The following is a 22,202-nucleotide window of genomic DNA, read 5'->3' on the forward strand; positions in this document are numbered from 1 at the left end:
AAGGAATGCCAGCCTCTACCAGAAGCTGGAAAAAGCAAGAACAAAATCTCCCCTAGAGCCTCTGGAAGGAGCACAGGCCAGCCAAGAGCTTGATTTTGGACTTCCGGCCTCCACAACTGGGAGAGACTGCATTTCTATTGTTTTAAGTTACCAGGTGGTCCCTTGTTACAGCAGCTGCAGGAAACTCATATCTTTTGGTTTCCTCATTGCAAAATAGAAGTAATAATAATACCTACCTCATCGAGTTGTTGTGATGATCAAATGAAATAATCTATAGAAAGCACATTGCATAGGGTCTAACACAGCAAGCTCTCAGTGAAAGGTTAGCTATTATTCTTTACAGTCCTTGAAACCTTGATTTGCATTACATATGAATGAGGAGGCAACACATACCTCAATCACACAAGACAATGGTTGAGAATAATTGTTTTGTGCATGAGTTATCTCTCAGTTGTGTGTGTGCGTGTGCGTGTGTGTGTGTGTGTGTGTGTGTGTGTTTTAAAAGCAAAAACTACAGCCATTCTCTTGCCTACTAATGTTCATGGGTACAGGGAAAGTATCTCACATGCACTCCAAAAAGCAAGTTCTAAGCTGTCATGTGTCTCTTTGTGGGAGGTGGAAAGAAATCTATATATGTGATAAACATGTGAAACAGACTTTACAGGCCACCAGATGTAGAAAGCAAGGATATTTTGTATGTCGAACTTTGTGTCTGTATATATGTACATTTTTCTGGAAAGTGCATAGCTTTCATCAGTTTCTCAAGGAAAGACTGTGACTCCAAAAAGTTTAGTATCACTTACATAAAATGACACTGACAGCCTTGAATGAAAAGATTAAAACAGGACTCAAAATATAACCGAGGCAAGTACCACTTTCAGCTGGAGGACCGCCTGTGGCTCAAAATTCAGCTGGAGGACCGCCTGTGGCTCAAAGAAGTCACTGCTGGAGCTTTGCCCACGACCTAATTCCAGGAATAAAAAGAGATGAGTCAGGATGTTGGTAAGGATTTGAGAGATGAATGCAAGCAAGTGGCTTTGAGATTCTAGCAATCTCCTCACTAGGCCTAGCGTGTGTGTAGTACAGAAAATGGCTATGAAACATATCCACCAAAAGCTTGTAGCAATAAATTCCTTCCAAATCATCCAAAAAATACAATCTTTGGAGAAGCCTCTTTGAGAAACTCTTAGATCAATTGCAAGAAGAATAAATAGCTGTCATTGTGACCCTTCGTATTCATCAGCAGAGAAACTAGCAAGAGAAGTACTTAACTGTCTTCTTTATTTAAAAGGAGGTTATTGAGTAAGTACTATATGTTAAGGACTGAATTGTGCCCCCCAAAATTCATATGTTGAAGCCCTAACTCTTCAGCAATATAACTATGTTTGGACATAGAGGAGGTAATCAAGTTTAAGTGAGGTCATAAGCATGGGGCTCTAACCCAGTAGGACTGCGATCTTATAAGAACAAGAGACACCAAGAGTGCCAACACATAGAGAAAAGACCACATGAGGACATAGCAAGAAGGCAGCCATCTTCAAGCCTTCAAGCCTGAGAAGCCTCAGAAGAAACCTTCTCTGCCAGCACCTTGATCTTGGACTTCCAGCCTCTAGAGCTGAGAAATAAATTTCTGTTGTTGAAGCCTCCCAGTCTATGATATTGCTACAGCAGCCCTAGCTGACTAATACATTATACACCAAAACCTATGCCAGGTGCTGGGCTTACAGAAACTATGGAGGCATAGCCTCTCCCCAAGAGAGCGCCATGGACTTGGGGTAACACTGCAGGCTGGCCTCCCAAAGGCCCCTGACATGAGATGGGGCTTCCCTGAGTTTTGCTTGAAATTGCCTGGACTGGCTGTTTAGGTTATTCATGTAGCCACACTCACTAGACTGGAGCTAGACTGATGTTGGGTTTCTCTGAGAACTCGGTTGCTTTGCTCTGCATTGTTTTGTTGTGGTTTTTGTTCTGCTCTATTTTCGGGGAGAAATAGAGTCTCGCTCTCTCCCAGGGAAAGGCTAACTCTTGGCTTTGAATACCCACCATTCATATCACAATCTTATCAAACCTCAGCCTGTTCATTCTCAGAACTATCCACCCATTGAATCTGATCAACTGCATTGATGGTTAATTTGAGAGGAGGCACATTATGCAAAATGCTTAGATGGTTAAGTAGATGTACGGTTATTGTTCAGAAAGCTGGCTGGAGGATCCAAGCACTTGAGATCATTACACTACCTGTTACACAAGATGATGCCCCAGGGCGGAATATCTGCTGTCACGGGTTTAAAGGGAGTACATTTGCTTTTTTATAGGAAATATTAATCAGTCGTCTTTATTAAATAGCTTTGCATGAACTTCTCTTACTACAAGACACAGTGATGGAATGCTCATCAGTATGACTCAGAAATTTAAGGCTAGGCCTTCAAATCTCATTATTTTGGTTCCCCATTTGTTTGATTTTGCTGCCGGAGGTAAGAAAGAGAGTGGAAATATTTTTATGACTACTCAGTTGTATTCTATAAAATGGAAAGGATATGGCTTCATAATAGAAGGTCCACAGAGAAACATTGCAGGGAAGTAATTATACCATGAAATATTTTATAAATATTACATTATAGTTCAGTATCCCAAATGTAATTTGACTTTTCCACCTTTTTTTCCCTTAAAGACCCAAGTCACCTCTTTTAATATGCTGACTGTGTTTAACAGTGATGAAATTTACAATAGAAAACTCAGACCCTGAGTTATCTTACTTGAAAATAAGGACAATTTGCTGACCTGCCTTAGAGGGATGGCTATTAAACTCAAGAATGAGTTCAAGAGAATCTACTTCTCCAGAGAACTTTAAAAGCCCATAGATTATCGTGAGTCTCAGGGATTTTGCTGCAATCCTGTCCAGGGTCAAAGGGTCACGTCCTTCTCAGAATCAACCCATAATTTTGATTGCAGATCTTCATTAACTAACGGTTCTAAATTTTACACAAGAGCTTAACATCTCTATATTAGACAAGCTTTTAAACCTGTCCACATTTCAACAACCTGACCTGAATTTAAAGGAAGAGTTATTTTATCTAGACACTGTGTTATGTGAGTCGTTTTTCAAGTACTAAGAAGTTGCTTTATTTTTAATGCCCTTGGCTTTGGGGATAACACTGAAAGTGGCTTTTCACGATTATACTGGAACTGGAGCAAATCTTAGATTTATTGGCAATTCATAGGTGAATCTAAGATCCATTGGGAGAAGTGTTTGTATTCATAAAATAGCACTCCAGAAAAAAAAAAAATGCAAGGAACATTAAATGTCAAGACGTTAATCAAAAGATGAGGTGCTTGCCCAGCCCAATGTGGCTCAGTCTGAGATGGCTCCATGTCATTTTCTGAGTGACGGTAGAGCAGCTATGAGGACTAACCCTTTCTGGCTGCAGTCCATTCTGGGATTTCTTCTCACAATCTGGGGCTGCAATGGGGCCAAGCCACCTTCACAGCCCCCAAGCCAGCTCCTCCTGTGGTTTGCATTTGCCTCCAAAGCAGTATTTCCTGCTCGTAAACCTCTTAACGCAGGTGCAATTAGTGTTATTAGCAGTGTGGGAACAGCTCTTCTGTGGAGGGAAAGCTCCTATTAACTCTGGACTTAAAATGCCTTTCCTGATTTTCAGATATCCCTTTGACAAGTTTTCCTGTAGATAAAATCTCAAACTCTCACTATAAGATTTTCCTTTGGATCTTATTTTCCCTCCTATTGTCCTCCTTTAATTTACTCACCTGCGTCTTGTAAATTGTAGGGAGAAAAGGAGGACTCAAGAAAATCTGTTCATCTCCTAAATTACTCCTTACAACTCTTTTTTAAAGATTGATTGATTGATTGATTGATTGATTTGAGAGAGAATGAGAGAAAGAGAAAGAGAGCACATGAGCAGGGGCAGAGGGAGAGGAAGAAGCAGGCTCCACTGCTGAGCAGGGAGCCTGATGCAGGGCTCGATCCTCGGACCCCGGGATCATGACCTGGGCCGAAGGCAGAAGATTAACCAACTGAGCCTCCAGGAGCCCCTCCTTACAACTTTTTAAAAATGTCTTCTTTCATGTTTCCGACATGCAATATGTTTTTTTATTTCATTACTCATGTGTGTATAATTCATACCAAAACATGAATAATTACCACCCGAGCTTTCAAAAATATTTGTTCAGCCAAACCAGTTATTGGTCATTCCCTCAACAGAGAATGTCTCAATGCCAACAGTGTACCCAGGAGAGGATACATGCTAAAATATTTCTTTCCTCGACTTTATGAAATTCCAACATCAGAACTTAAGGAAAGAAATCCAGACTAAGAAAATTCATAGTTTCTAAGCCTTTAAACTTACATATTTGTGGGTTCAAAAGAATAAAATTGTTCCATATTCTCCACTTAACAAAGGATATAACTGTCTGTTGGACCCAAAAGAAGGTATTTTCTAGTCAACCATATAGGTCAGAATAAAGTCTTCACTGTTCTGCCACTTTCTGACTTTTTGGGAAATGAATTTTTCGATCTAGAATTCTGGAATTCTAGATTCAAAATCTCGAGTCTCATGCAAAGGTCAGGAAACTACTTCTTGTCCTGATTTCCCATGGTTCCTTCTCTCATCCCAGCACAGCCTCCCTGGAGTCCAATCACTATGGGGAACCACCTATTTCTCTTCAGTCGTGGACCTCAGTGACTTGATTGTCACTTCTTCAACCATTGGCTTGGCCAAGGGCTTTACCAAAGCTTCCTGATTGTTTTTATTTCTAACCCTGTTTCACCTCTCTATCTAGATCAGACCCTCCATCTAGATCTAGCTAGACTCCAACCCAATTTTGGACAAGGATCACTTCTTTTCTAAACCCAAGGATTCAGAACCTTCTTTGATCTTCATATATTCCTTTGAGCTCAGGAAAGCATTTGCCATGGATTTAACACCCAAAATTGCACTATCCCAGTGAATTAATTATAACCACTGCCACAATATAGGATAAAAGTCATGGGTTTAGAAATGAGAGACATGGGTACAAATCCTGCCCTCCATCTATGGGTTTTGTGATCTTAGACCACTTAGCTCAGAGCCTCAGCTGCAAATGTGTATGAACACACAGCATGGTGGTGGTACAGATTAAAAAGCAAAATAGTGGTTGTGAAAGCACTCCGTTGAGTGTGAAATAGGTGCTGTAATTTTTTTCCTTTTATTAGGGAAGTGTTGCTTATCTTAAGCCCAATAAAAAGTGGCGTATTTATACAAATCTTCCTCTGTATCTGTTTGTGAAAATCAGATTGTTTTTGGCAAATAACACTTAGCCTAAAAGTTCTATTCTGATGCTGGATGGGTTTCACAAACGAGACTCACAATGCTTCTAGCAGCGAGACATCGTTTTAGAAAAAGACGATTTAGAGAAGAACGTGCACAAATCTGAAGGCCCTGTGGTGATATTTCTGCCACAAGCTCAGCTTTTTCTTGCACAATAGAAGCCAGGCTTCTGAAATGAGTGGTTCTAGTAAGTCCCAGGGCAAGACAGAGATGCCAAAGCAATTACATTTATGGTAAATTCAGAAGAGGAAATGTACATAAGCTCTGAAGAAAACCTCTGTGGGCCTAATTTCAAGGAAAGGCAGTAGATGGTCTCTGCCAGCAGTCAGTGTATGCCCCGAGCATGGAGCAATTAGAGATGGAATGGGTCTGTTCAAACAAAAATGGCGTGATGGCCGTGAGACAAAACCTGAAAAAGGAAAAGGTCCTACACTGAAAGCACTTCTAGTGTATTCTATTTATATATTTATGTTTCTAATTTCTAAAAACACTTCAAAAAATTTTTTTGAGTGTCAAATGAATTAAGGCAGGGTTTATATGGAATTCTATTCTCAAGTCACCCCATTCCCAAAATGTTGTTTTTTTAATTCTATTTTTTCCCTATATCTACCTTTCCCCTCACTGTCAAGCTTCTTGAAAGAGATGCTTCCAGGGGCACCTGGGTGTCTCAGTTGGTTGAGCGTCTGTCTCTTGACTTCAGATCAGGTCATGATCTCAGGGTCCTCAGATGGAGCCCCACCCAAGTAGCGTGGAGCCTGCTTAGTTAGGACTCTTTCTCTCCCTCTCCCGTTGCCCCTCCCCCCCTCCCCCCCCCCTTTTAAAAAAAGCAGGAGGAGCTTCCATTTGTTGACTTGGACTTTCACCTCCCAATTTTCCTCAGCCTACCAGGCAATCTGTCTCCTGCCTTCAGTTACCACACCACAGAAATTGTCCTTGGAAAGGGCCACCAGCGACTTCCTAACTGCTGACTCCAACAGCCTCTTCCAGTCCTCCTCCTACTTGACCACTCTAAGGGATTTGACGCTATTGACTCTCCCACCCACTTCTTGAAACTCTTCCTGCTGTCTCCCTTCTAGTCCTTCTTTTACTTTCCCTTTCTTTTTCCTCACTACTCTTTCGTTGCCCTCTTCCCAAAGAAAATATTCCCCAGAATTCCATCCTCAGTCTTCTTCATATGCTCTGCTTATCTGCTATCATATCCTTGTATGACTTCAGTTATTACTCATATGTTGCTGCGTCAGTCAGGGTCCAGTCAGGAGCCAGAAATCATACCAGTAATTTCAACAAGGAAATTTTAATATAAAGAAAATTGCAAACTAGCAAAAGGGGTAAAATGAACTCTAAAGCATACAGAAGCAGCAACTTCATAAGCTGTAATGACCTTCAGGGCTGAGGGGATGTGAGCAACGCAGGAACATAGAAACTTGGAAGAGCCCTACCCTTCTTCCCCCACCAAGGTGGAGGTTCAAGTTTCATCTGATACCTTTTGGCTGGTGGTGGTGAAGAGACTTGCAGGCAGTAGCCACTACTAATCTCTGAGGGCCACTCGGTTAGGGCTACTTTCTTCCCTCTCACTCTACACACCAATTTACTGACTACAATGTGGAAAACCAGCACACACACAATGGAAGGACTGAGGCTTCTTCCTGCTCTACCTTTAGTGTCTCCCCAGCACCCTCTAGGAGTAAAGCCTAAAACAGTGCTGCTGGCAAGGAAAAATGTCCACAGGGTCCACCTTGTGTATCACAAAGCAAGACAAAGAGGGATGGATTTGGAGTTGACAGGCCATATATTAATAGCTGGCACAGTAGATAATTTCCAGATCTGTACTTCTTACCCTGACCTCTCTTCTAAACTCAAGATTTCTGGATGTCTATGTATGGATGCCGCAAGACACCTCAAACTCGGCATGTTTCTTCATTTTCCATGTGCAGTTGTTGAGACCGGTAAATGCTATCTGAACAATGTGTGTGGAATCCATCTCTCTTTTTTAAACACATACATATATTCTATCACTATCACTAATACTACAGATTCTCATCAACTAGAACTAGTGCCCATGTTTACAACTACATAACTCTCCACCTGTCTTTCCCACTAACTAGTTTTTAGTTTAAAACTAAAGCAAGTTTTTCTTCTCAAAATCAAATAATTCTGTTTGCCAACAGAACAAGGTCTACATTCCTTGTTTTGATGTTCAAGGCCCTTCATAATTCTGCCTCCCCAGTCTCACTGTGCATTGCATCCCGATACTGCTACTACTGCTAATACTATAAAGCTAATGTTTACTGAACACTTAATATGGGCCAGACACTAACGTAAGCCCCTTACGTGTATAATCTCATTTAATCCACACATCAGATTTACCAGGTAAGTGTTGTTATTACTTTCAATTTACAGATAAGGAAACTAAGAAAAAAGTAAGTTAAATAACTTGGCTAAAATCACACAGCTAGTAAATTTGAAGATCAAAATCTAAACTTGGGCAGTGTCATTCCATAATCTGTGCTCTTACATACATTATATTTCTCTCTAAAAAAATTAATGTAAGAGTCAATTTAACTAATGAGGGAAAAGATTTGTACATTGAAAACTATAAAACATTGTTGAAGAAAATTTTAAAACATTGAGATAAATGGAAAGACATCCCGTATTCATGGATTAGAAATCAATATTGTTAATACTATCCAAAAATACTATATCAATACTACTCAAAGAAATTTACGGACTCATTGTGATCTCTATCAAAACTTCAATGGCGTTTTTTTGCAACAACAGAAAAACCCATTCTAAAATTCATATGGAATCTGAAAGAAACTTGAAGAGGCAAAACAATATTGAAAAAGAACAAAGTTGAAGGACCCACACTTCCTGATTTCAAAACTTAACACAAAGCTACAGTCATCAAAAAAGTGTGATATTCATATGATCCAGCAATCCTACTTCTGGGTATATATCCAAAGGAAATGAAGTCACTATCTCAAAGAAGTTTCTGCATCCCATGTTCATTGCAGCGTTATTCACAATAGCCAAGACACAGAAACAACCTAAATCCCCACTGATGGATGAAAGGATAAAGAAAATATGGTGTATATATATATGGAATGGATTATTATTCAGTCATAAAAATGAAAAATCCTGCCTTTTGCGATAACACGGATGGCCCCTGAGGGCGTTATGCTAAGTGAAGTAAGTCAGACAGAGAAAGACAAGTGCTGTATGCTCTCACTTTTGTGTGGAATCTAAAAAAACTTAACTCATAAAAACAGAGACTAGAATGATGGCTGCCAGGGCTGGACTGTAGGAGAAAGAGGAAATGTTGATCAGAAGGCACAAACCTGCAGCTGGATGAGGAAGTTCTAGGGCTCTAATGTACAGTGTAGCGGCTGTAATTAACAATACTGTATTATGTCTTGAAAGGTGTTAAGAGAGTAAGTCTTAAATGTTATCAGCTCCCCCCCAAAAAAAGGTAATTACGTGAGGGGATAGAGGTGTTACCTAAATTTATTATAGTAATCAGTTCACATATGATATATTAATAACATATATTGATATAGTAATAACATATATCAATGTTATAAAATTAATAACATATATCAATGTTATATAACATATATTAATATACCAATAATATCTCGATAGAGCTGGGTGAGGGGGAGTGTAGTAATGGCAAAGGACAGATACATCAACCAACGGAATAAAACAGAGAATCCAAAAATAAACCCTCACTTATGTGGTCAATTTTTTTTTTTTTTTTGACAAGAGCACCAAGATCACTCAATGGGGAAGGGACAAATTGTTCTGGGAGGACTGGATACCCAATGTTAGTGGGTCATGTTCCCCAAAACTCATATATTGAAGTCCTAATCCCAAGTACCTCAGAATGTAACCTTATTTGGAAAGAGGGTTGTTGCAGTTGTAATTAGTTCAGATGAGGTCATACTGGGCTGGAGTAGGCCTCTAATCCAGTATGACTGGTGTCCTTATAAAAATAGAAAACTTGGCCACAGACGTGCATAAAAGGAGAACGCCATGTAAACATGAAGGCAGAAACCAGGGCGATGCATCTACAAGATGACATTGTCAAAATTGCCACAAACTAGAAGCTAGAAGAGAGACCTGGACATATTCTGTCTCACAGCCCTCAGCATGAATCAACCCTGCCACCACCTTGAGCTCGGAATTCTAGCCTCTAGAACTTTGATACAATAAATTATGTTGTTTAAGCCACCTCGTTGATGGCAGTTGGTTAGGGCAGCCCTAGCAAGCTAATAAATCCACATGCAAAAGAATGAGGTGGAACTGTATCTTATATGCAAATTTTAACTCCAAGTGGATCAGACCTAAACACAAGGGTACAAAATTCTTAAAATTAAACATCGGGGGAAATCTTCATGGCATTGGATTTGGCAATGGTTTCCTAAATATGACACCTAAAAGAGGCAACAAAAATAAAAATAGATAAATTGAATTTGATTAAAAATAAAAACATTTGTGCACCAAAAGACACTATCAACAGAGGGAAAGACGACTCCACAAAATAGGAGAAAACATTTGCAAACCATATATCTGATGAGATTAATGTCCAGAATGATCTCTAAAACTCCAACAATTCAACAACAACAACAACAAAAAACAAAAACAAAAAAACCCCAATTCAAAAAAGGTAGAGGACTTAAATAGACATTTCTCCATAGAAAACATACAAATACCAGATAAACCCATGAAAAGACATTCCATATCATTAGTCATTAGGGAAATGCAATCAAAACTATAATGAGATACCACTTCGCACCCACTAGAATGGTAATTTATCAAAACCAGAAAACAATAAGCATTGGAAAGGAGATGAAGAAATTGGAACCATTGTACATTGCTGGTAGGAATGTACTGCTATGGAAAACAGTACGGTGGTTTCTCAAAAAGATACACATAGAATTACCATATGACTCAGTCAATTCCACTCCTAGGCATATACCCAAAAGAACTGAAAACAAGTAAGCCAACAGACATTTGTATGCCAATGGTCACAGAATCATTTTTTACGATAGCCAAAACTTGGAAACAAACCCAGCGTCTATCAATGGATGAAGAGATAAGCAAAATGTGATATATGTGTATATTAATGTGTGTATTACATGCAATGCAATATCATTCAGCCTTAAAAAGAAACAAAGTTCTAACGTATGCTATAATATGGATGAACCTTGAAAACATTATGCCAAGTGAAATAAGCACGCATGACACAAAAGGACGAACATGGTGTGGTTCCGCTTATCTGAGGTATCTAAAATAGGCAAATTCAGCACCACCTGGGGGGCTCAGTCAGTTAAGCATATGACTCTTGATTTCAGCTCCGGTAATGATCTCAGGGTTGTGAGATCGAGCCCCATGTAGGGCTCCACGCTCAACAGGGAGTCTGCTTGAGATTCTCTCTCTCCCTCTCCTTCCGCCCCTCTCCCCAACTCTCTCTCTCTCTAAAATAATAAATAAATCTTAAAAAAATAAAATAAGATAGGCAAATTCAAAGAGACAGTAGAAGAGAGGCTACCAGAGGTGGGGGAAGTGGAGGAGTTATTGCTTAATGATTACAGAGTTGCTATTTTGGGGGATGAAAGCAGTCTTAGACACAGTGGTGACAGTTACACAGAATTCTGAATGTACTAATGCTATTGAATTTTATACTTAAAAATGGTGGAAATGGCAAACTTCATATTATGTATATTTTACTACATTTTTTTAAAGCTCACGAGGAGATGTTAAAGGTCTGGGAGACTGGAAAGGAGAGGAAAGGAGTAGGGGTTCAGCTAATTGGGAGTGGAGGCAAGATATGAGGTGTCTAAGGTGACACCCAAGTTGCCAGACAGAGATCTTGGATGTCTGCTTCCAACAGCAAGATTAACAGGTGATCAGGACTAAAGAACAGTCTGGAGTGATGGGCCACAGCTTGATCAGTTGTAATCTCTTTGTATTTGAAGTGCCTGTGGGATATCTCACGGCATAGGGATCTGACTGTGGCATCACCGCATTTACCACCATATTGGAGACAGCTGAGAAAATAAATAAGCAAATAAATAGGAGCTAACACCTACTGACCTCTTGCACTGCACTAACACCGTGCTAAGCCCTTCGCCTGCCATCAGTTCAATCTTCGCAACCACGCTCTGAGGCTCGATTGTCCTCATTTTACAAACCTCATGCTGAGCCATGATTATGCACCATTTCCTTGCACCGTCCAACCTCCACGTTCATTTCTGATCCCTGAGGCTAGAGTGTCCGTCTGTCATTTCACTCTCAAGGTTCAATTCTGTGCGCCCTCTAAAGCCCCTTCCAATGTCATCAGTTCTAAGTGCCCCAAGCTGTCTTGCTCAGAATTGATCATTTCCTCTTCAAGCCTCACTTAGCATTTAGTTATCTAACAAAACGCCTTCCAAGTGCTCTCTCCCCACTAAGGTTGTTGGCTCCTTGGGAGCAGGAGCTGTTTTTCCTTTGTCCTGAGATCTCCATCAGTACTTCTCAAAGCACCTTTCATTCTGAAGCACTCTTTAAAAGTTAACTTTTGAGAAATGGATGAATTGAGCTTTTTAAAGAAATACAAGGCCAAGGTTAGGGGGAAACTGTTTTTGTGACTGGTGAGCAGAACTCAGCCCTGCTCCGTCTCCACTCAGCTCTCTCTCCATACTGTCCTACCATCTTCTTTCTTTCTAGTTCAGCACACAAATTTACGTTCTAAAACCAACCACGGTCCAGAAAAAGGACCGTCTTGATTCCTTTTGCCATGTTAAAAATTCACAGCCAGAAATGTCGGGAGTCTCAAGCCTTTCTTCCACTCAGGTGTTCTCTGATGTCCTTACTAGACGTCAAACTGCAAAAAGGAGGCGACCGATTTTGTTGTGGTGGTGGTTGTTAAATTCAAATTTATTTTTATCAAATGTTTTTTATTGAGATATAAGTGACATAAAACATTATATTAATTTCAGCTGTACAACATAATGATTTGGGTATTTGTATATATTACGAAATGATCACCGCGCTAAGTCTAGGTAACCTCCATCACCATACATTGTTACAATTTTTTCCTTATGAGAACTTTAAAGATCTACTCTCTTAGCAACTTTCAAATCTACGACACAGTATTCTTAACCATAGTCACCGTGCTATACATTATATTCCCAGGACTTACTTATTTTATAACTGAAGTTTCATACCTTTTGACCCTCTTTGCCCATTTCACCTACCCCAACGCCCCCCCCCCCCCGGAAGTGATTCCCTGTTATTTTTCACCATGTACCCAGTATGTGGTAAAGTGCCTAGGAGAGCAGGTACTTGATAAAATTTGTTGAATGAATCATGAACCCACTATCTCTTACTTAAAAGACCCAAATGAGGGGGAAATTAGCAAACCATACTCTCTCATTTGTTAAACTGAGGCTAGTTTCTCTTTAACGTCCAACAAAATTAACAATCCCACACCTACTGGCCACCCTGACATTTATACCACACTCCCCTTCTCTGGAACCTCTTTTTAACAACTTCTGTGTTGGGAAGGGGGCAAAAAATATTTACGCTGAGACTGACTTCTCTTGTGTATCTGACACTTTCTTTACTCTCCGCCAGACCTTTTCCTAAGCCTTGCCCAAAAGGAGATTATCTCTGTAATCCTGTCACACATAATGCTTCCGTTTTCCCCCATTTTTCTCCAGCTTCCCACCCATTCCCAGTCAAGCACTCCCTAACTTTCTAATCCTGTTCAGTGTCTCTCAGGAGTTCTTGACACAATTTTAATGATGCCAAGCCCTGAACCTAGACATCAAAGGAATAAAGCATGAATAGTATCTATTCTGTCACAGATTTATTCAGTGTTCTGTGTCCTAGATTCGGGTGTGTGCATGTGTGTGGACTGCCTTCCTTTCAGCCAGACACAGAGCCCGTGTTGAAAAAGCAGTAATCATTTATAAATGTTCTTATCTCCGTATTTTTTTTTAAGATTTTATTTATTTATTCGACAGAGATAGAGACAGCCAGCGAGAGAGGGAACACAAGCAGGGGGAGTGGGAGAGGAAGAAGCAGGCTCATAGCGGAGGAGCCTGATGTGGGGCTCGATCCCATAACGCCGGGATCACGCCCTGAGCCGAAAGCAGACGCTTAACCGCTGTGCCACCCAGGCGCCCCTTTATCTCCGTATTTTTAACTCTATTCAAATAAATACACAGAATTCGTTCTATTGGAATTTTAGTCACCTGTTTGTTTTATTTTATTTTATGTTTGAGTACAGTTCACACACTATGTTACATTAGTTTCGGGTGTACAACATAGTGATTTGACAAGTTTATACATTCCGCTGTATTTGCTGCAAGTATAGCTCCCATCTGTCCCATTACATCACTGTGACCGTATCATTCACTATGTCCCTTGTGCTGTGTCTTTTCTTCCCGTGACTTATTCATTCCATGACTGGAAGCCTGTATCTCACACTCCCCTTCACCCTTTTTGCCCAACCCCACACCCTCTCCCCTCTGGCAGCCATCAGTTTGTTCTCTGTACGTGTTGACGGAGTTGTGTTTGTGAGCAAGAGGAGAGGACAGGAGTATGTGCGGAAGAGGTGAGCATAAAATGAAAGGGAAGAGAGAAGCCAAGCGAGGACGGCCGGGTAGCGGGCTCGAATCCAGGTGCCTACCTTACCCTGTATTCTCTAACACTTCTTCTCTGGCACAACCATGTGCTGGAATTTACACAGATGTAGACAATTATGCCCTTGAAACTTGAAAGTTGCCTTCCAAAGCAGTTTATCCCATTGTGTACGCAGATGCCATTTGAGGGAGAATTTAGAAAATTCAGGAGTTTAGAAAATGATCTCCTCCAGCCGTGCCAGAGCGCTTCAAGCTCATGGCATTTAGAAACCACCACGCGGCTCTCTGATGGGCTCGGGTGTGTATCCGCAGGCAGACTTGGCCGATTTGCCGCTCTGCGTCCCCGGCTCGGGTACAGTCTTTTCCTCCCGATGCCCTCCGCTTCCGAGAGCAGACCGAGCCCCTCCCTTCAGTGGGCGAGCGCCAGGCCAGCCGACGGAGAAGGACACACTTCTGCCTCGGTGGCCAACGGGTCATAACCCATCAGCAGCTGCTGTTTTCCTAAATGTGGCTCAGAGCTCGCGGACTCAAGCGGAGGGAACAGCAGCGCCCTGAAGGCGTCTCTGGCACGCACGGATGCTGGTTCTCTAAGAAGAGAGCGGCTCTGAGCTACACGGTCCCACAATGGAGAGAGAGACCTGCCCGGGGTTCTGTCTGCAGCTCCCAGGTTCAGACAGCTTTAGAAAACTGATACACTGGGTTCCGATAAGGCGATCAAACGGGGAGCTTTGCCGAGTGGGCCAGGCTCCAGTCAGTGACAGAAAAAGCAAACTTTTGACCTTCTGGGTGTTTCTATTTCACCAAAGAAACTCAATCACACACCAAGGAATTGATTTCACAAAAGGCGGATTTGAAGCTTGGCTCCCCGGATTCCACACTAAAATTCCTCCCTGGTACTTGTTTCAGGAAGGCCGAGAAAAGTCAAGAGACGTGAGAGTGAGTCCGTGCACGCTGACAGCTGCCAAGTTCATACCCTGGCTTTCGGGATTTCCCCCGCTCCTAGGAGGAAGGATACAAGTAGTTTTCAAGGAGTGGGTGGAAAGCATTTTCCCTAATTCAGGGTTCAAACATGGAGTGTGTAAGTTCCAGGAAAATGGACACAGAAGTGTTGGTGTGTATCCACTTATAACTTCTTTGGTTGGTTTGGTTTTGTAAAAGTGTCCATAGCTTTCCTTGGATTCTCAGAGAGGTCTGTAGACCAAACTAGGTTAAGAACTGTTGCCCTGTGGCCTACATCATTTCACCTTCCCCTGGCACTGGGGAAGGAGACCCTGCACGTAGAGGTCCAAGAGTGGGTGATGAACCCCTGCTGTGGCCAAATTCCCCAAATAAGGAAACTGATATCTACCACATTGTCTCCCTCCCGAATGACATTATTCCAACTTCTACTCCTGCAGTAAGTGAAACAAGAAACCACTCTCTCCGCCACAATCCCGCTCCTGCATCATTTATTCCTTTCGCGACACTCAGTATATTGCATCACAACCTTCTCTCTGCCTCTTGCTCCTGTCCCAGTAGGAATTGGCCTGCTTCGGCCGTCTTTCTGTTCTGGACAGACTCCTTACCTTATCTGCTCATTCTTGGCAAAAGAGCCTCGACTGAAACGATCACCTGAGTACATCCTGTTCTTGTTTCCAACAACACCTAAAGGGATTATTATAATCCAGGACTATATAAAGGCATAAAAAGGATTGAGATCATTGAGCTTAGCTAAACGTTGACGCCCAAGTAACAAGCCATAAACAACATCCAAACCTATCACGGGGTGTGGTTCTGATGTCGGCAGAATTAGTGACATTGTCAGGCAGGCAGCCTTGATGAAGGGACACTGTCCATGGCCTAAACTCTTCCTGTTGCTATTTCTGTTGTTACTTTTCACAATCCACTCACTTTTTGCCCACGCCTAACTACTCAGTTCCTTATATCAGTATTAACATGATAGTTGTAAGAATTATCGGTCACTTTTTCCTCATTCTGCCAGTCTGTCAAAGTTCAGACTGTACACAGAGAATCTTCACCCAGCCTAGCATCGCACCAATAGTACCACCTTTCCTAGTTTGCAAATACTCTAGGGGGCCACTGAATTGATCGTCCAGGAGAAACGTGACACCGTGACCACAGGCGTAGACCGGGATCCTCCAGGCAAACTGGGACATGGTCCCCGCGTCCTGCACAGAACCATGAAGTGCTCAGTCGCTCGTTCTCTTCCATCCCACACAACTTGCATCCCCTGCTTCATATTGGACCTCTCCAGCTAAGGCAGAAGTGGTGGAGAAAGCTCTGCAGCAAGAAGATAACAAATACCAAGTTAAGAACTCCCTGAAGGAAGAAAAGGCCAATTTACGAAAGTCGTGAGCTCAAAGCTGCTCCCCGCCGTGCATTATCACGCAGTCCTTTGCGGTAACCAGCTGCAGTCTTGCTCTTCAACCACCTCACCTTCCTTGACATGCCCACTAGGCCATGTTATATTCAATTCCCTGATTTTGCGCCACAAATTGCATATAAATGTAAAACATCATTCAGTAATCATGTAATCAAAAAGACAACGGCTCCTGGTGGCTCAGTCGGTGAAGAGTCTGCCTTTAGCTCAGGTCTTGATCCCAGGGTCCTGGGATCGAGTCCCACATCAGGTTCCCTGCTCAGCAGGGAGTCTGCTTCTCCCTCTGCCCCTCCCCCTCCTCGTGCACCTGAGCTTTCTCATTCTCTCTCTCTCCTTCTCAAATAGATTAAAAAGAAAAAAAAGATAACTACTGAATCTATACCAGGATTGCCAGGAGCTGGGGTGCAAGAAAAACCAGCCCCATGCTCATTCTTTCTTCTTTCCACAGATTCGAAACGTGGCAGCAAATCTCTGCGTGGACAGCAAGCATGGCGCCACGGGCACTGAACTGAGGCTGGACATCTGTGTCAAGGATGGTTCTGAAAGGACATGGTCTCATGAACAGGTATGTCAGCCACCAGGAGCGACAGGGGTAAGTGGGGACCTCTAACTGGGGGATGTAGGACCTGCACTGGGGTCCTGGTTCCGTCTCCAAGCAGCTCTGTTGTTAAGCGAATTACTTACCTTCTTGGTCTCTGTTTTGTCTCAGAGCAGCTGTGATAATCAATTGAGATCATGTACAAAACTGTGCTTTAAATCATAGAAAGGATGGTAGAAACGTCCTGGGCTTATATTTCCTTTCCCAGAATGGTAGTCTTCAAACCATGAAAAGCCTGGAGAGTGCCATGTAATCTTCCAACTAAATTTCACAGTTTTATTGAAAGACTCTTTGTTATTTTGTAAATTTTTTGCGACTTCATCTAATCTTACTTTCCCCTCTGGCGATATATCGGAAAGAACACTTCACACACATACCTGTTGCTGTAGCAGTCTGTAATCCTACACTTGAAGGATGACTTCCAGGCAGTGAGAGCTCGACATGGACTTCCCGGGATACTTTAGAACTATTTGTTGCCTTTGATTGAAAAGCATTTCCGTGCAATTCTGTTTAAGTGAGTTGCGACTCCTGACCCCCTTTGAAAACTGTTGGTCTTTATAAGGGACTTTCCTCACACTGTGTCACTTGCAAAAGAGAAAAGATAGTGAGTAGAATTGTGTCTGCCCCTTTTAATTGTCTTAATTTTTAACTATGAGAAATCAAATGGGGGGGGGGGGCTCCTGGATGACCCAGTCATTCAGCATCTGCCTTCAGCTCAGGTCATGATCCCGGGGTCCTGGGATTGAGCCCAGAGTCATTGAGCTCCCTGCTCAGCGGGCTGTCTGCTTCTCCCTCTCCTTCTGCCGCTCCCCTTTCTTGTGCTCTCTCTCTCTCTCTGACAAATAAATAAATAAAATCTTTTTAAGAAATCAGGGGCGCCTGGGTGGCACAGTTGTTAAGCGTCTGCCTTCGGCTCAGGGCGTGATCCCGGCGTTATGGGATCGAACCCCACATCAGGCTCCTCTGCTAGGAGCCTGCTTCTTCCTCTCCCACTCCCCCTGCCTGTGTTCCCTCTCTTGCTGGCTGTCTCTCTCTGTCAAATAAGTAAATAAAATCTTTTTAAAAAAATCAAATAAGGAACTATAAAAAACATTATAGCCCACATTGGCACACTCATGACACAGATTTAACAAGTATCTGTGGTTATTGCCATATTTTTTTTTAAACAGATACAGTAAAGCGCCTTCCCTATCCCACTCCCCTCTCTCCCTCTACAAAAGGCTACATCCCACATTCAGGATAGTATAAACGGCCTGTGCTTTGTTTCCCATAATTGTCCATAATGCCTCTCTTATGAAAACCAAAAACTGTAGGCAAGCAGTTTTCAGCAAGGCTCGAGTTCTCTCCTATAGCTATATTCCTCCATTATCCGTCTTGTATACGAAACTAGTGAAGACAAAGCATGCCCAGCCTCAGATCCTGAAGAGCTGTTCAGGGACGCTGAGATGCACCCTGTTGGCACCTGCCTGTCCTCCCCTCCGCTGTCCCGTCCTACCCCGCGTGTAGCCGACATCGCAGTGCAGAGCAGCATGAACCCGGAAAGCCTCAGTGAACCCAGTACCGTACACAGCACAGTCCAGAATTAACACCAACAGTCCACGAACCAACACTGCCCCTCCCCGATGGGTCACCCGGCCCTTGCACTCTCATCCACAGCCTCGTGGTGTTCCAGAAGGATCGTGGGCCTTGCAATCAGGCCTGCCTAGAATTCAGCCACATGAACCTGGGTGACCTTGTGAAATTGTTACATCTTGCTAAGCTGGAGTTGCTCTACCTCTAAATAGGAACAGTAATATTCACCCCACAAACCGATTTATTATGCAATAAACCATGTCTATGATATAACAGCATCTTGCATGTGTGGTAGGGGCAAAATAAATGTACTTTCCCTTCCGCTTTATGATATCTCCTCCCCTGGATCACTTTATACTAACACCAAATGAGAAGTTTCTCTCAGGTCCAAGGCAGCTGCCAAAACCAAATACTATTTATCATTCACTCAAATATATCCTACAGTGTGCAGACGCTTATCAGGTGGGTTTTAAAGAAGGCTCTGCAGGGACGCCTGGGTGGCTCAGTCACTTAAGTGGCTGCCTTCGGCTCAGGTCATGATCCCGGGGTCCCAGGATCGAGCCCCACATCAGGCTCCCTGCTCAGCAAAGAGCCTGCTTCTCCCTCTCCTTCTGCCTCTCCTCCCTGCTTGTTCTCTTTCTCTCTCAAATAAATAAATAGATAGATAAAATCTTTAAAAAATAAAGAAAGAAGGCTCTGTGGCTCAGGATTTACTGGCGGGAATGAAACATCAGCACCCCTCCTTCTTCTGGAAGCACCACAGGGATGTTACCACGGATGCAAGGAATAGTTTGTCCTGTCATCTCCAAGAAGTAATTCTGAGTTCCCCCTGGGAGCAAGAGGGAAGGCTTCAGAGGCCTATCAGTAGGACTCACATCTAGAGTGGAAAAGGACACTTTTTTAAAGGAAAAAGAAAAAGAAGCATGCCATATGGCAAATCTATGTCTGTGGGGCTAAATTCCTCTCTACCACCCCTGTGCAGCCCAACCAGGAAACACACCTAGCCAGCCCGCTGATAGGAAGTATGACTTGTCTGAAGGCCTGAATCATGTTTCATAGTTCTGTCCCCTGGAATGTTCTAGAATGAAATATACTCTGGATCACAGATTTTATTTGACACCCGAAAAATAAATATAAATAAAACCAACTATATTGCATACACTTTAAAAATGCCTGATTTATTCGCCCCCCTCGTGCTGAACTGCTAAAACCTATGTCATGTAATTCAAGAAATAGTCACCAGAGGGCAGCACCAGACAAGCAGACAACTATATGAGGCACAAAAAGACCAGTTAATACAGCTCTTTAAAAAGATTCCTGGTCTCTAGAGATTCTGAAAACAGAGCTACAGGGAGATTAAACAAAGTTGACGGGAGGTAAAAATGAATCATCTTTGAAATACGTATCACCATATATTGGCTTGGTGATTAAAACATTACAAGCTACTTTTTTTTCCCCCAATAATTAGTTGTAAGCTTTGTTCACTGTATTACTCAATGACTTACATGAATTAAGACTCGTTCTCCTCCATTTAGATTAAAATGCCTGGGTGAAAAAAGAAGTATATCAGAGCAGGAAAATTATAGGTATTCTTTTTTATTCAAAAGCATTCAAAGAACCCACAAGGTGCACTTATTAGAGTTGAAATGATCCTCTTTAACAAATGGCAAAAATAAAACACAGATGAATAAACAAAATCGTTACACGAGAAATAAAGGATCGTCTACCAAAGCACCTTTATAAGAAAATGCCTCTTGTTGCAGAACACCAGTGATGTCTAATTTGGCTTCTGTGAAGGAAGCAATTTGTGTGATTCATTTTTCCAGGGCCTTCTATTTAAGCTGTTTGAGATCACTGTAGCATTGTGTGCTGGCTTTCAGTTTCCTTTAGGGACCCAGAAAGAAAAAGCAAAGAGAACTTAATCAGACTGTACGGTCTGGAAAGAACACCCTCCAAATGCCATTAGGAGTCCAAGTGAGAGGGGAAGGGAGGAAGTAGAGCCTTCTGTGGCCTACAGTTTGGACGGGCAGCAGGCTCTGATCTCATGCTGGGGAGGAAGCATTGTGCATTGTGGCAGAGTGACCTGGAGAGGAGCTGTGCACACAGAGATGCAAGCGAGTCAGCGTATGTGGTAATGGACGGGTTCTGGCATACACAGCCTCAGACTCAGAACAGGGCTGGGTACCGACTAGAACATGCAGTGGCTCAGATTTCCGCCAACCACATAACAAGGAAATAAAATAGAACCATCCACGGAGAGAAAAATATTTTCAGTCTTCTCAAATCAGGTAGCAAGCTCAAGGTGATGGGTGTATTTGCAGTACAAAGTCTAGTTGAGCTTATTCATATGATACGGTATAAACCCGGGCAACATTACACATACCACATTGATAGTAAAGCAAAGAAGTACGAGCTATGTATCGTCCTGGATCTATATTTACAAGTACCACTTAAAAGTGGCAAGTGGAGAGATTAACATCGATTTACTCTAAAACTGAGGATTTGAGATTGAAAAAAATCAAGAGTTATTGTACAGGAAATCTGAATGAAATCTAAATCCTTCCATCAGTAAGGAACAGCCCAGGGGTAAGAGACAAACTATAAATGTCACAATAACATCGTAAAATGCAAACGATGAAAATACATTCATAATGCCTACTTGTTTCTGGTTCGACAAAATTGCACAGGAGAAAGTGTGCCTAATGAATGAAAAGCTTGGTGCCTGATTGGATTGACATGGCCATTAGGATAAGAAAAATAGCTGTAGAAAGCATTTCGAAGACAAAAGAGAAAAAATTTAGCTAATGGTAGTTGCAGAAGAATAAAGCAGTTGATAAAATCTGGAAATGTCACTTGGGGTGCAGGAAAGTAATCACCACGTAATCATGATGATGATGATGGTGATGATGGTGATGATGATGATGACGATGGTGATGATGATGATGGTGATGATGGTGATGATGATGATGACGATGGTGATGATGACGATGGTGATGATGGTGATGATGATGATGACGATGGTGATGATGGTGATGACTGATGATGATGGTGATGGTGATGATGATGATGATGGTGATGATGGTGATGATGGTGATGGTGATGATGGTGATGATGGTGATGACTGATGATGATGATGATGGTGATGATGGTGATGACTGATGATGGTGATGATGGTGATGATGGTGATGGTGATGATGGTGATGATGGTGATGACTGATGATGATGATGATGGTGATGATGATGATGATGATGATGGTGATGATGGTGATGATGGTGATGACAGATGATGATGGTGATGATGATGATGATGGTGATGACGATGGTGATGATGATGATGATGGTGATGATGATGATGACGATGGTGATGATGGTGATGACTGATGATGGTGATGATGGTGATGATGGTGATGACTGATGATGATGGTGATGATGATGATGGTGATGATGGTGATGGTGATGATGGTGATGATGGTGATGACAGATGATGATGGTGATGATGGTGATGATGGTGATGATGGTGATGATACAGCATAAAACACCATGGAGACTACCAGCTAACAACCAATCTACAAATCAGAGAATGATTATCGCACTATAATGACAAACCTAGAAACAAGAAATAAAAGTCACCTAAGGAGCTCTGGGATATAACTGGGACAATAGATGAAGACGTCTATCAAGAGAAGAATTTGTTGATG

The 22,202-nt window shown here is 42.2% G+C and overlaps 1 protein-coding gene across 1 annotated transcript in view; it reads left to right on the forward strand.

Moving 5' to 3' along the window:
- The window catches only part of GALNTL6 (polypeptide N-acetylgalactosaminyltransferase like 6), a 1,129,500-nt gene that overhangs the window by 1,084,637 nt on the left and 22,661 nt on the right, over positions 1-22,202 (forward strand). The window contains exon 10 of the mRNA XM_008705050.2: positions 16,783-16,899. Coding sequence (XP_008703272.1) covers positions 16,783-16,899 — 117 coding nt within the window. The remainder of the gene's footprint in view (positions 1-16,782; positions 16,900-22,202) is intronic.

This window comes from Ursus maritimus, unplaced genomic scaffold (assembly GCF_017311325.1).
Source record: "Ursus maritimus isolate PB19 unplaced genomic scaffold, ASM1731132v1 scaffold_11, whole genome shotgun sequence".
NCBI lineage: Eukaryota > Metazoa > Chordata > Mammalia > Carnivora > Ursidae > Ursus > Ursus maritimus.